The sequence below is a fragment of the Leptopilina heterotoma genome, unplaced genomic scaffold, assembly GCF_015476425.1.
Source record: "Leptopilina heterotoma isolate Lh14 unplaced genomic scaffold, ASM1547642v1 Lhet_165, whole genome shotgun sequence".
Lineage (NCBI taxonomy): Eukaryota > Metazoa > Arthropoda > Insecta > Hymenoptera > Figitidae > Leptopilina > Leptopilina heterotoma.
In genome coordinates, this window is record NW_025110881.1 from 419,237 (window position 1) to 433,503 (window position 14,267).

General features: G+C 25.6%; 2 protein-coding genes across 3 annotated transcripts; both read left to right on the forward strand.

Annotated features, from left to right (window-relative positions):
* The first annotated feature begins 273 nt into the window (after positions 1 to 273).
* LOC122499082 (RISC-loading complex subunit tarbp2-like) lies at positions 274 to 6,998 on the forward strand. 2 transcript variants are annotated; one of them, XM_043607157.1, is made up of 3 exons: positions 274 to 660; positions 952 to 1,295; positions 6,071 to 6,998. In XM_043607157.1, the coding sequence occupies exons 2-3, from the start codon at positions 957 to 959 to the stop codon at positions 6,785 to 6,787; spliced, it is 1,056 nt and encodes a 351-aa protein (XP_043463092.1). In that variant the 5' UTR covers positions 274 to 660; positions 952 to 956; the 3' UTR covers positions 6,788 to 6,998. The 2 variants fall into 2 exon arrangements, with proteins under 2 accessions (XP_043463092.1, XP_043463093.1); XM_043607158.1 differs by lacking the exon at positions 274 to 660 and adding an exon at positions 668 to 867.
* Positions 6,999 to 8,885: 1,887 nt separating this feature from the next.
* Positions 8,886 to 10,720, forward strand: LOC122499071 (helix-loop-helix protein delilah-like). The gene is made up of 3 exons (XM_043607140.1): positions 8,886 to 9,528; positions 9,832 to 10,089; positions 10,407 to 10,720. The coding sequence occupies exons 1-3, from the start codon at positions 9,214 to 9,216 to the stop codon at positions 10,539 to 10,541; spliced, it is 708 nt and encodes a 235-aa protein (XP_043463075.1). The 5' UTR covers positions 8,886 to 9,213; the 3' UTR covers positions 10,542 to 10,720.
* The last annotated feature ends 3,547 nt before the right edge of the window (positions 10,721 to 14,267 follow it).

The window sequence follows — 14,267 nt, forward strand, 5'->3', positions numbered from 1 at the left end:
TGAAATATTCAATTTAAGTAAATAGTACATAACATTTTATAGATGATTAATAATATTATATTATTTGAATGCAGAGTATATTGCATGAGTATAGAGATGATCTCTCTTGAATGTGTGTGTGTGAGTATAGTTTCAATGTAGTGCAGAAAAGTGTTGGTGCAACGATCCTGTATGCTACAGCCAAGGAAATGCGCGTAGAATAACGCATGCGCATTTCCACAAAAATGGACTTTAGCGGAGAACCTCTCCGCGGAATGAATAGTTATAGTTAGTTCTAAGTTACTCTCTGACTTGAAAGGTTGTTTTCTAAACTCCTTAGCCAGTTTGTATTTAACAAATATTTTAATAAACAAAGGGGGTTTTACTCACTCAAGAAAAACTAATTTCTCGAGTGGGCTTTCCTCCTTCCGTTAAACGGAATTAAACGTCTTTTAATTTAAATATTCCCGCTTCCTTCTTTAAGGATTTAATCAAGGTAGAATCCGGCGAATCATCGCGAACTATTAGAGTTACGTTATTAAAGGTAACGCGGCTCGTAACACGTGACATAAGCTGTAAAAATAATTGAAAATCTGTACATGACAAAAAACAAAAAACTAACCTTCGAACAAAATTAAAAAAAACCCATAAATTTAATATTCATTACAAATATCTGTCTGAGTAAGTAAAAAAACAGAAAAAATTTGTTTTGTGATTTTTTTATTGTAATATTGCATCATCCGTTGTCAGAATGTGAATAACTAGAATGGAATTAAAAACAAAATGTTAAAATAGCAATATTTTTGGGTTTAAGAATTTATATTTATTTTATGCTGGCAAAGAGGCAATTTCAATTAAGTGAATACAAGAATATTCTCTAATCTCTATGTAACTAAAATACTTGCTATAAAATTAAATAATTATAATTTTAATAATTTGTCTTTTAGCTTATGTGTAATTTTCTATTTACAGAGAAAATGGCTAAAACGTCAATAGCAATATTACAGGAATATGCTGCCAAACTGCCGTATGAGCTTCCTAATTATATATTCATTGGAGATCAAGTGATTTCAGGCAATGAACACGTATTTACAATTAGAGTAAAATATAAATCTTTGTCTGCCGACGGAAGAGGTTCTACAAAACAAAAGGCCAAACATGAAGCAGCTCAAGAAATGCTTAGACTTCTTGGTACTATACCTTCCACAAATCGGACAAATCCGATACAGTCATTACCGAATTCACTAAATATTGTAAATAATAATTCTTTACAACAGTCAGGACAGCAAGAAATTAATTACATCGGATTATTGCAAGTATGTTTATTACTTTTCGAAAAACAAAATTCCTCACATATTTTATTTTAATATTTACAAAAATAAACAATGGGTAAAATTAAATTTCTCTACAATTTTTATTATTTTTTTGTGTGAATTTTATGTAGGTACAATTTATTTAACAGGATTGCCACAAAAATTTAATTCTGTTTTTCCCTGACCCTAAAGTAATATTATGATTCACTCTAAAAATTATTAGATACTCAAAAAATGTAAATCAATTGTTTTTTAATAATTTTTGACAAAGTTCTTTGAGGATTTTCAAATCTATTTGTTTACAATTCAGTTTTACAGAAATTTCGATTATTCGGAAATTCTTCAATTAAATATACATTAGAAAATAAAAACTGTAAATAATTAAAAAAAATTAATTCTACAGAATTTGTTAGTTAAAAGTATGAAAAATTTATAAAAGATTTTAATTTGAAACCTTTTCGAAATTCAATTACTTCTTAAAAATTCATGATATTCCGAGATAATTGCAATTTACTAATTTTGAAAAAACATCGAATTTTTTTTATTCTTTTTCCTTAATCTACAGGGTCTCACACGTCGAATCATGCATTTTTCATTAATTTATCGATACTTTAAGTATTTTATTTCGTTGTTAGACAAAAAAAATGAAAAGGGACTACTTTGTTGGATGTCCGTTATTTTTTCATTGTTTCAAAATGGAGGGAGGGAATTCGAAACCTATTAATTTTTCATCTTAAAGGTGTACTAGACTTTAAACAAATCTTGTCTGAATAACTTCCTAGAAGAAGCAATTAATGATATTCGCATCCCAGTAAGAAAAGAAAAATTGAAAAGGATTGAAATAATTCAAACTCTGTATGGTGTAGTAGAAATTATCCAATACTTTTGAATGCCATTTCTGTCCAATACTTTTCTATACCATGATAGGACCACGTTTTGTCTAAAAATGAATGCCATTCAATTCTTTTTGTAATTTTTAACAAAGACAAAATTTTTTTCTGAATGCTTTCCAATCCCATCCGAAATTATTACAGCCTGTCATTATATCACTTTTCAATTTTTCATTGGAACCGCGTTTCTGCAAGCATTCAAGCAATCTTCTGGATTTTTGTAATTTATAAGATACATACAGTGGCAGATTTTGTAAAAAGTGTTTGTGTTCAAAGAAGAACTTGCTGAAAAATTGATTGTTTGCCAATTTAACGTAATTTAAACGAGTCAGGGCCGTTATTCTGTTAGACAATAAATCATAACCAAAAAATTCAAAGACCTTTAAACACTTTTAACCCTCTTAACTGATAATTTAATAATTATTTCTTTTTAAAATAGCAAATAAATTCATGAGTGCAGTTATTTGAAAGTAATTGAACATTCTATATGTCAACAATATTAGTATTATATTATTATACTACTGTCGCGGAATTCAGAAGCATAGGGCAGAAATGGTATTCAAAAGGATAGAATTTTTTTAATGCTTCTTAATCTTTGCTTTCTTACTGGGTATTCAAGAGGATTGATATCGTTACTATTTATATTGCTCTCACTGGATAGAAAAGTATTGGACAGAAATGGCATTCAAAAGAATAGAATCTTTTTAATACTTTTCAATTTTTCGTTTCTTACTGGGATTACAATCTTTGATTTCGATTTTCTCGAAATGGGGTTTTTGACATTCTGAAGTTTAAAATTCTATAACTCAGCGATTTTTGCACCAAATTAGACTTAAGACGTACCTATCAAAATTTTTCAGATTTAACAAGGAATTTGATCATATAGATAAGTCCAATAATATGCGAAAGTGGCCCCTTTTCATGCGGACGTCCATTATAATGCTTTTAATATTATTATCTAAAATTTTAAATGAATTTCCTTTTTTAATCAATTTTTATTAGAAAATTCTACTAGAATTCAATTATTTAAATACAAAAACAAATAATGTATTAAATAATTGAATGTTTCTTAAAATTGAATTCTCATAAAGAATTTTATGAACAAATTTTTAAATAATTGAATTATTTCGGGGTCAAACCATTTTATTTCGCCTAATGTATTTTTGACCTTTATAAAAAATTTTAATACTTTGGAAAAATGTTCTTACATGTTTTGGGATTACGAAATGTACAATGATTTGTAAAAAATAATTACATTTCATATAAAAAAAGATGTTATAAATTGAGAGTACATGAAAAAAGGTTATATTGACAGACATTACAAAATATTTAAAAAAGGAGTAATCTCTTTAAGAAATATAAAAAAAGCGATTGATATTTATTTTTAAAGGCTGAATTTGTGATTTGAACTTGATAAAAGTATCAAATAATTTATAATAAACTGTAAAATATGTTATTTAAGTTCCTGTATGAAATGTCAAAAGTCGATCATATTTAACAACTTTTTTTTGAGAAAGTAATTTAATTTTAGTAACTCAGAATTATTTAAATAATAAGTATTTTAAATACACTTTAATATTATTTAAATACTTTTTTTATTATTAACTCAGAAATATAAAAAAATTTACCTTAAAAATTAACCATTCTTCATTTTATCGCGATTTTGAATGTTTGTAACTTCGTTGGAGAAAATCCGACTTACACCAAATTTTTGGAGAATGTAGAAGTAGATTGAAGCAATATCTTCCTGCTACCAAAATTTCGCGTTGGGTTTTGCACTAGTCCTCAAAAGAAATTAATTAAAAAAAGTGTTATAATACTTGCAGGTAACCTTGAAAATAAACAATTTTTTTAATCAATTTCTTTTGAAGACTAGTGCAAAACCCAAAGCGAAATTTTGGTAGCAGGAAGATATTGCTTCAATCTACTTTTACATTCTCCAAAAAATTTGGTATAAGTCGGTTTTTCTCCAACGAAATTACAAACATTCAGAATCGCGATAAAATGAAGAATGGTTAATTTTTAAGGTAAATTTTTTTATATTTCTCAGTTAATAATAAAAAAGTATTTAAATAATATTAAAGTGTATTTAAAATAATTCTGATTTACTAAAATTAAATTGCTTTGTCAAAAAAAAAATTGTTAAATATGATCGATTTTTGACATTTCATACAGGAACTTAAATAACATATTTTACAGTTTATTATAAATTATTTGATACTTTTATCAAGTTCAAATCACAAATTCAGCCTTTAAAAATAAATATCAATCGCTTTTTTTATATTTCTTAAAGAGATTACTCCTTTTTTTAATATTTTGTAATGTCTGTCAACGTAACCTTTTTTCATGTATTATACTCTCAATTTAAAACATCTTTTTTATACAAAATGTAATTCTTTTTTACAAATCATCATGCATTTCGTTATCCCAAAACAGATAAAAATATTTTCCCAAAGTATTGCAATTTCTTATAAAGGTCAAAAATATATTAGGCGAAATAAAATGGTTTGACCCTTCGACGCATTTTAATAACATTTTTTTAAATAATTACATTTTTCGAGGAATTTGAATAAAAATGTTGTATTATTAAAAATAATTAAAATTCTGTCATTAGTTTTATTATTTATGAAAATAATTGAATTCCTTAAAAGAATTTTATTATTATTATTATTATGAAAATAATTCAAACCCTGTAAAAAATTTTACTTTTCTTGAAAATAATTAAATCCTTTTAAAATTTTTTATTAATAATTTTGAAAATAATTGAATCCCTGTAAAAAATTTTATTCTTTATGAAAATAATTGAAATATTACGAAAAAAAAAAATAATAAACAATTTGTTAATGATTGAATTCCTGTGAAAATTTTATTATTTATAAAAATAATAAATGAAAATAATAAAAAGAGTGAAAATTGTAAAAATACAAGTTCAATTGTTTCGAGGAAAAGTTAATCTTTTTAAAAATACGTAATTAAAATTACAGCAAGAAAATTTATTAAGAGTTTAAAATTGAATTTTTTCAAAGAATTTTATAACTTTTGAAAATAATTTAATGCTTTCGAGGAATTCAATAATAAATTGTAAACGCAACTCTTTTGAAATTCAATTACTTTTGAAATATTTAAGTAAAATTACTTATTAAATAATTTATATGTAATAATTTTATGATAGTTCTTTAAGATTTAAGTTATTTAAAAATAAAATATTGTCAGAAATAGAAAAAATTAAAGGTTTTGTATTAGAATTCTTGTTAATTTCATAGTTTATAAGGCAGACGAAAAAAACAGAAAAATTCATAATTTTCTTATGAATTCTAAAAATTTAATTTCTTCCAAATAAAAATCCCTGACCTGTGGCAACCCTGTTTAAATAATAAATTATGGAAAAATTTTGTACTTAACCTCTTTACAGACTAGTGAGAATAAAGTTTTTGTGCCATAAATGTTCAAAAAAAAAATTTTTTTAAAAGCATGACATTGTCATATTGTATGTTTTTGGGTCACTGAAACCAAATCCGTGGTCGAAAGTTTAAAATGGCGGCTTCAAAATGTCGACCAAAAAAAATTTTAAAGTTAACTTTAAAATTTGTTTGGTTGCCATTTTGAATTTTGAATTTTGAATTTTTTACCACGGATTTGGATTCAATGGCCCCGAAAACCCTCGAGTAGGCATTTTCAGACAGATTCGTTAACTTTTAAATGTTTCCTTTTGATGCCGCTATAGAGGTCCGTGTCAGTGAAGGGGTTAAAAAACTGCCATATGAAAAATTTAATTTATATAATTATAAATGTTTCTTTGATATAAATATATATAAATATATATATATATATATATATATATATATATATATATATATATATATATATAATAGAAGATTTCTCCTGCAGGAATTATGCGCTAAAAAAGGAATGATATTGCCAAAATATGAGGAGACAAACGCGACTGGACCACATCATCAGATGAATTTTACAGTGAAATGTAAAATTCTAGACATTGAAAAGAACGGTTATGGAAAAACAAAAAAGATAGCTAAATTGGAGGCTGCTAAGAAAGTTTGGCTGCTTTGTCAAGAGCGACTCAATTTATACAAGGAAGAAAAAGTAGAAGAAAGTGAATTTGGACTTAATATAGAAGAAATAAATATCGAGGACATTTTACCGGAATACAAGGGTGAAAATAATCTTGCTGTTGAAAGGTATTTAAAATTAACAAAATTAACCGTAACGCCACTATTAGCCGAGAGCGTAAATATCGAAAATTGCCATCGTGTTTTTACAAGTGAGCAATTTAGTACAAATAACAGAAAAAAAATTATAAACCTACTGTCATCAATGTGTACAGGAACGGAGAATTCTGCATTTGTTGAAAAATATTTTAATATTCTTCAGCAAATTGCTAAAATTTTAAATGCGGACTTAAAACCAATGAATTTAAATTTAAATCGTTTTGCAAAAAGTGATAATGCCCCGGTTAATTATGCTGTTGGTTATAAATTATATACATCGCCAACAATTTCGGCTATTGGCGATGGAACGACAATGGCATCAGCGCGTTTAAAAGCCATTTTAAATATCAAAACCAGTTTAACTCTTTTATTTTGTTAAAAACATAGTTTAATAATTCTAAATCTACTTAAGTATTAATACTTTATTTCTTATTGAACGAGATTTATTTTTTACTTTTCTTTATAAAAAGAAAATATTTTAGAAACAATTAAGTATTCATAGTGTTTGTTGATTAGTTTTATTGAATAATTATTTTCAAATGAATTCCTCGTGAATATAAAAATAGTACCGAATTTTGGTTGTTTAGTTTTTTAATTTGTATTCATATATGAATACAAATTAAATTGTATAATAATATTAAATAAATACTTCATATTAAATGATAAGTATAACATGCAAATGACGATATCGAGAAAAACTTTCTTTAGATTAAATTTTTTCTATAGAAAAAATTTAATCTAAAGAAAGTTTTTCTCGATATCGTCATTTGCATGTTATACTTATCATTTAATATGAAGTATTTTATTGAATAATGATAATAAATTTAAATGAAATTTAATTACATGAAAATTAATTAATCTTAATAATAAAGTAATGATGCTTTTTATATTCGCGAGAAAATTGGTACAATTATTATTAAATAATATTCTTTCAAGTTTGTTATAATGTTTCAATTTAATATTATTTCTTAAGCATAAAATAAAAGACTTTTTGATAATGCGCATGCATTTAAATATTTTTTACTTGGCAGAGTATACAAAACTTTATTAGAATTTTCGTGATTTACGTCAATTTTTTAAAAGAGAAATAGGTCTGTACCGTGTCACGATTTAAAAAATATTTTAATTTTAAAAATTAATAATTATGAATGTGGAAAATTTATTTTTGACGATTACAAAGAACGATAATTTGTAGGAAATTCTTTTTTGTATTTACTATACGATAAATGTTCATATTTACGGTGAAAATTTACCAAAAAGTTTCCCGCTTGAATGAATCTTAAATGAATTTTATAACATCTGTAAGTAAGGGAATGTTTTTAGTAAATTTTCTAAAAAAATATATAACTCATTTTCTGTAACTTGACAAATAAATGTGGTATAAGGATAAATCAACGATAAAAAAAACAAATTTTAAAATTTTGTCAATTTGTTGTCAATTTTGAAATATAAGTGAAACTTGATAGAATTTATATTTATAGCATATTTATATGTGGTCTACTCGTGGATACAAAAGGTGGTGCATTTTTGGAAATGAAAACAATTTTTAATATCATATTAAAATAATTTTCAATATTAGAAAAAATAATTACAAATTATTTTTTAGTGATGATAATCAATACATAATTGACAAGAAAAAATTATATCTTCCATAAAAAAGTGATAGGGTAAACCAGATAGTAGTCGGACCCTTTTCAATTTTGAATAGCTATAAAACCGTATGAGATAAAAATAATTTGTTTGTTACTAATCGTTTCTAAGGTCATTATAAACAAAACTAAGCTTTTGTAATTGAAAAAAAAATTTTTTGAAGGCTTTTTTAAGTGGCCGATTACTGTCGTATTCTTACTTGTTCATTTACTAATTTTTTTAACGAACGAAATTTTTTTTTTTTCATAAACATGATTGATTTAATAGTTTTGTGTGATCGTAAGGAACAATATCACCTAAAAGAATTAAAAAAAAATATGAAATTGCACTTTTTAAAGAGTGTTAATTAAAAAGTTTGCTTTAGGTGGCCGACTACTGTCTTTAATTGCAATTTTTAAACAGTATTCATTAAGAAGATTTTCTTAAGTGGCCGACTACTGTCTGATTTACCCTAATTATCAAGTTTTTTAATCTTTGAAAAGATGACTTTTTACGAGTTTTAAGATTAAATGTTTATATTAACGTTAATTTTTTATTCTCGAGATTGATGAAATTCACAACATTTTTAATAGAAAAAATATATTGTAATACCAAAAAAATGTATGTTTAATTGAAAAAAAATCCTACTACAGTAATTGAAAAATGTTATATAATATAAAAATTACTGTTAAAAAGAATTATATGTACATTAATAATAAAAATTGCATTCTATTTTAATTAATTGTACTTTTTCTTTTAATAATGAATCTTTGTTAAAAAGGGAAAATTTTTTAAGTTTGAATTAAATATATAAATATGTGTGATCAAACTTTACCAAAAAGGGAACTCGTTCTCCCACTGAAATTTCTTTGAGATTATCATGCGGAGGCTGTACTGGAGAGTATCCAGTCCTTGACAAACCTGCAATTGGATAGACACAAGTTTTAAAATTATGACATTATTCGTTTTTTATTTTAAATTTAATTACACACTAATTTCTCTATTTAATCAATCAGAAGGCAAAGAGGAGTAAAAGATTTATCAAGTACTTCCTTTTTTTAAATAAATTATTATTATCTTAACTAAAAAACAGTGAATTTGATAAAAATAAATAAAAATAAAATTTAAAAGAAATCCTCAATGAAAAAGTTTTAGTGAATATTTAAAATTTTAGAGATGGGTAATAATAGTGAAATAAAACAAATGACAAGTGAAAAATACAGTTTACGACCACGTAGCAGTGTACGGCGAAAATTTAAATTTGATGATGATTTTGAAAATGAAGAATTTCACACAATTAATGATAATTATGGGAGAAAAATTGTTGTTAATCGTGGAAAACTCAGTGTGAAACATAGACCACCACCTTTGAGTAAATATAGACGAAAAACAGCAAATGCACGAGAAAGATCGCGAATGAAGGAAATTAATTCGGCGTTTGAAACTCTTCGAAAAGCAGTGCCTTCATATATGCCAGAATTAGTACTCGCGGTGAGTTTTTTGTTTTTCATTTCTAATTAACTATAGTGTTTCCTTTGCATTTATACTATTCAAGTAAATCAATTTTAGAATTTAATTTGAGTAAATAAATCATTTAATTCAATTATCAATATTTTTTTCAATTCAATTCAATAATTAAAAAAAAAAACAAAATAAGTAAAATATGAGATTTTTGTAATTAAAAATTAAAAAGTTTAATTTGAAAATAAACTTTTTGGAAATTATATATTCAAGTTAATTTTCTTCCCGGTAATAAAAAGTAATAGTAAAAATAGTATTTTTGTTTTTTTTCAGCAAGGCGATGGAACAAATGAAAAACTGACCAAAATAACAACATTAAAATTAGCAATGCTGTACATATCGGGTTTAACAGAATTACTTCGCAAGGAGAAAGAAAATGAAGAGGAAAGATTATGCCTACTGGATAAAAGTGTCGAATCTCTGGTGAATTATCATCCCACACTTTTCAGAAATTGTGGAGATACGTGCACCTTAGCTGCTTTGAATACCACCACCTACGACATTTTTGAATCGTCAAATTCTGTTCTGAATGTAAGCTTTCGGTGCATTTTTTCACTTTTTAAATAATTTTTTGTTTTAATCTTTTGAAAATTCTAAACTTTTCTACACTGTTTTTTAAATAAGAGACAGTTAATTATTAATATTTAAAAAAATTAATTATTAATTAAAAAATATGAATATCTTATTAATAATACAACATTCATAATGTTTTTAATTTCAATGATTGCAATTATTTCGTTTAATTTGACATTATCCACTTTTCTTTTTGGAAAAATAATCATTATAATAAATTGTTTTATTATTCTATTATTTTTTACTTTTAAAAATTAAAAATTTTTTTATTACAGGACTGTGGTAGTGATGGGGAAAGTTTTCATTCCGGCGACACTTTGGAGAATTTTATTAAAGAACCGATGGAGGTCCTTGTTCCTGATTTGGATCTTAATTTCCCTGATAATTTAATTGACACCGAATTAAGTTAACATATTTTAATTCAACAATAATATTTCACAGCATCGATCTCGCATTTGTAAATTTTCCTGTACTGTAATATATCCTCATAAGCTTGTAAACTAATTTTAAAATTTAAATTAAATTAAATTAAACTTTATTATTAAACTAAAAAATTAAAGATTAAAATAAATAATAAATTTTAATTGAATATTCTATAATGTAAAATTTATTTTGCACCTATGGTATGTATATGTATTTGAATTTCATTTTTAATTTTGATAGAAAATCAAGTGAGACAAATTATGATGAAAAAAAAATTGAAAATTCTGGAAATTGACCTACTTTTTTCTTTAAATTGTGTGAAAGCATTTATGGCGCGAGTAAGAATGCTAAATATAGAGGCGCCGTACAGTCTCAAACCTTAAAAGGCAAGTAGGCCATCGCAGTCTGATAATTCTTTTATGGTCCTGTATCTTTTTACTCTTTTGCGACAAGTCTTTTTTTTTAATCTCACGAAATATAAAATTAAAAGATCCAAAACAAATAGTTTGTTTAAAATAGTTTTACAAAAAGAACAAAAATTTGTAGCTAATAGGCTTCAAAATGATGAACAGAGCGAATTTCAATAACAGTTAAAATGTTATATTCGTTTTTTAAATAGTCGAAATGTCAATTATTACGGAAAAACCCATTTCTAAAAGTTTGAAATATAAAGATAATTCAAACTTTTAGAAATGGTTTTTTCCACATTTATTCAAAACATTCAAGATTTCTTTTCCTGGATAATGGAGCTCTCACAGCTCTGCCTGCCTGCGCAGGCAGTAATTGGAGTAAGAGAGAAAATCAATTAGAGTGAAAGAGATAGTAAATTCAAATTTGTATGCTGCCTACTAGCTGTGAGAGCGCCTTAAGGTAGTTCAAGTTGGGTGGGGGAAATCCAATATGGCTGCCATCAGCTGATTTACCGGAGGACAAACAATACATTGAATTCAATGGGACAAATCAGTTTTTTAACCATAACTTTTTAAATATTCATTTTTGAACCATAGTGTAATGGAAAATTATTCTTTATTTATCGAAATCTATTTTTTAAAACAATAAAACCAAAAAATTAAATTTTATTGTTTTAAAAAATAGATTTCGATAAATAAAGAATAATTTTCCATTACACTATGGTTCAAAAATGAATATTTAAAAAGTTATGGTTAAAAAACTGATTTGTCCCATTGAATTCAATGGGAATTCAATGTTTGTCCTCCGGTAAATCAGCTGATGTCAGCCATATTGGATTTCCCCCACCCAACTTGAACTACCTTATTTTCCTCTCAATTTTGCATATGCGCGGACGCGCGGTATGCGTTATTTTTGAGGTTATGTTTATTTAAACTTTAAAGGAGAGTCCAGAATAGAGTCGAAGTCGGTATATCAGCGCGTTCATACCGACTTCGACTCTATTCTGGACTCTCCTTGATGACTGTAATCCTATGTAATTTAATTACGTTCACTCATCAACGATTAAAAATGAAATATATTATTTTTCACATTTTCAAAATCCAGATTCATAAAATTCGTTAAATATAATTATATTTTTTTAGTAATTATATGATAATTATTAACTGATATTTACTCAGTATTATTATTTGTACATTTTTTATTAAGAAAAGATTTTACTTATGTTTGATCAAAGATTTCAATACTGAAAAAATCAAATCAGACATTAATTATTTTACCCGTTTATGCACATTCTAATTGACAATTGAAAATTGAACATTTTACACAATCAGTTAATAATAATAATAATAATAATAGAAAGTGAATTTATCATTCGGCAGTTAAATATTAAGAAGAAAGAAGCTATCAATTATAATAATTAATATATTATAATTAATATAATTAATTATAATTAATTATTAATAAAATTAATATATATATTAATAATAATAATAATATAATAGGGGAATGTAGTCAAGGTTGGTCTACTGTCTAGGTAGGCCACTCGCGTTTTTTTGTCAAGTTCACTAGCGCCACCTACGCGCATATTTGTCGAAGCTTGTCATAGTGAAACCTAACTTTTTGTTCAATTACATTTTCGGAAAATCAAAAATTGTGTTTTCTGTGACGTCGGTACAAAAAAAGCTCAAAAAAAGTTTTGTGCATAATGTGAAAAACCATTAATAAAAGATAAAAAACAAATTGAATCGTCAAGGCAAGTATGCAGAAAATTTGTGGGACTCATGGTTGAAAGGAAAACAAAGTAAAAAATCGAATCCCGAAACGTATTTCTTTATGGTTACAACAATTCGGTAATGTTACTTACTGTCAAGGTCGGCCACTATGTGTTTAAAATGCGCAAAGATGAGGACGAGCTACTTCATTTGCAAAAACTGCAATTCTGTATAACTCATAATATAATTGATCATCTTATTAATATTTTTATTTAATTTTATTAATATTTTAGTGCAAAACTTTTGTTTATTTATATTTATTTTTTTATATTGTTTATTGTTATTATTTTGTTATTTCATTAAGTTACAAACTGTAAACTATAAAGAATCAATTTTCCGTAACTCCAAACATGTTATTTTATTTTTTAAAGATTAATGCCCTTCGAATTTTAAACATGGCCGACCTTGACTGTAATGGCCAACCTGGACTACAAATTTTTTTTTTTTTAAATCTTTATAACTTTTTCATTTTTAAACCTGTCAATTTACTTTGTACAGAAAAAATGTTCCTATTAAACAGGACTTTCCAACCATATACACTGAAAAAAATTCTTAGTAGATTTGACTACTTTTTAACTACTTTCCTTAGTTCAATAAGTCCCCAAAGATAATTTTGAACTTACATTAATTATCAGATATGTAGTTGAATGAAGTGATAATACAGTTGCATTAACTACTTTTCTTAGTTAAATAGGAACCAATGACAGTTTTGCAGTAGAATTAACTGCTGATATGTAGTTAAAGTTACTAAGATAACTCAGTAATAAAGTAACTACTGAAAATGGTAAAATAAAATTATTTATAATTTATTATAAATATTATCGAGTTGTATTTTTTTATATTTCCCCCTACCCACTTTTGTTTACCTATACCTTATTTATTTAATGTCTATATACCTAACGGAGAAAAATCTCTAAACGTCGGGAGTTGAACGCTCGACCCTAACATTCGTAAACCGATAACCTAACCACCTAACCACGCTCGCCCGCTTCGATGAGTTGCTTAATACTTATAGGCATTCCAGACACAGTTCAACTGATAACTGTAGTTAATTTTACTACTTAAAGTAGTTGCATTTACAACTTTTCACAGTTGATAATCTTCTATAAAAATCTATAACATAAATTACATGGAAAATAATTCAACTCCTAGAAGAAGTAAAAACTACTACAAAATTAGTCTATCGAACTACTTTAAGTAGTAGAATCTACTACTTTCTGTAGTCATTTCTATAACATACCTGCAGTTACAAAGTTAACTGTAAAATTACATTAATTTAATTAATAATTTTTAAGTACATAAAACAGTTAAAATAAGTATCAAAAGTAGCCACACGGAGAAACTTTTAATACCACTAATTCTTAAAACTGGTGAGACATTTTAGTATGTTAGGTTAGATTCAAGGGAAAAACGACATAGGTTATAGAAATTGCTATTGAGACTATCAAAAACACTCATTCAGTATATATTTTACAGTTCTTCATAAGGAAACTAACGAAAATTAGTATGTTGTTTTAGAAAGAAAATAAT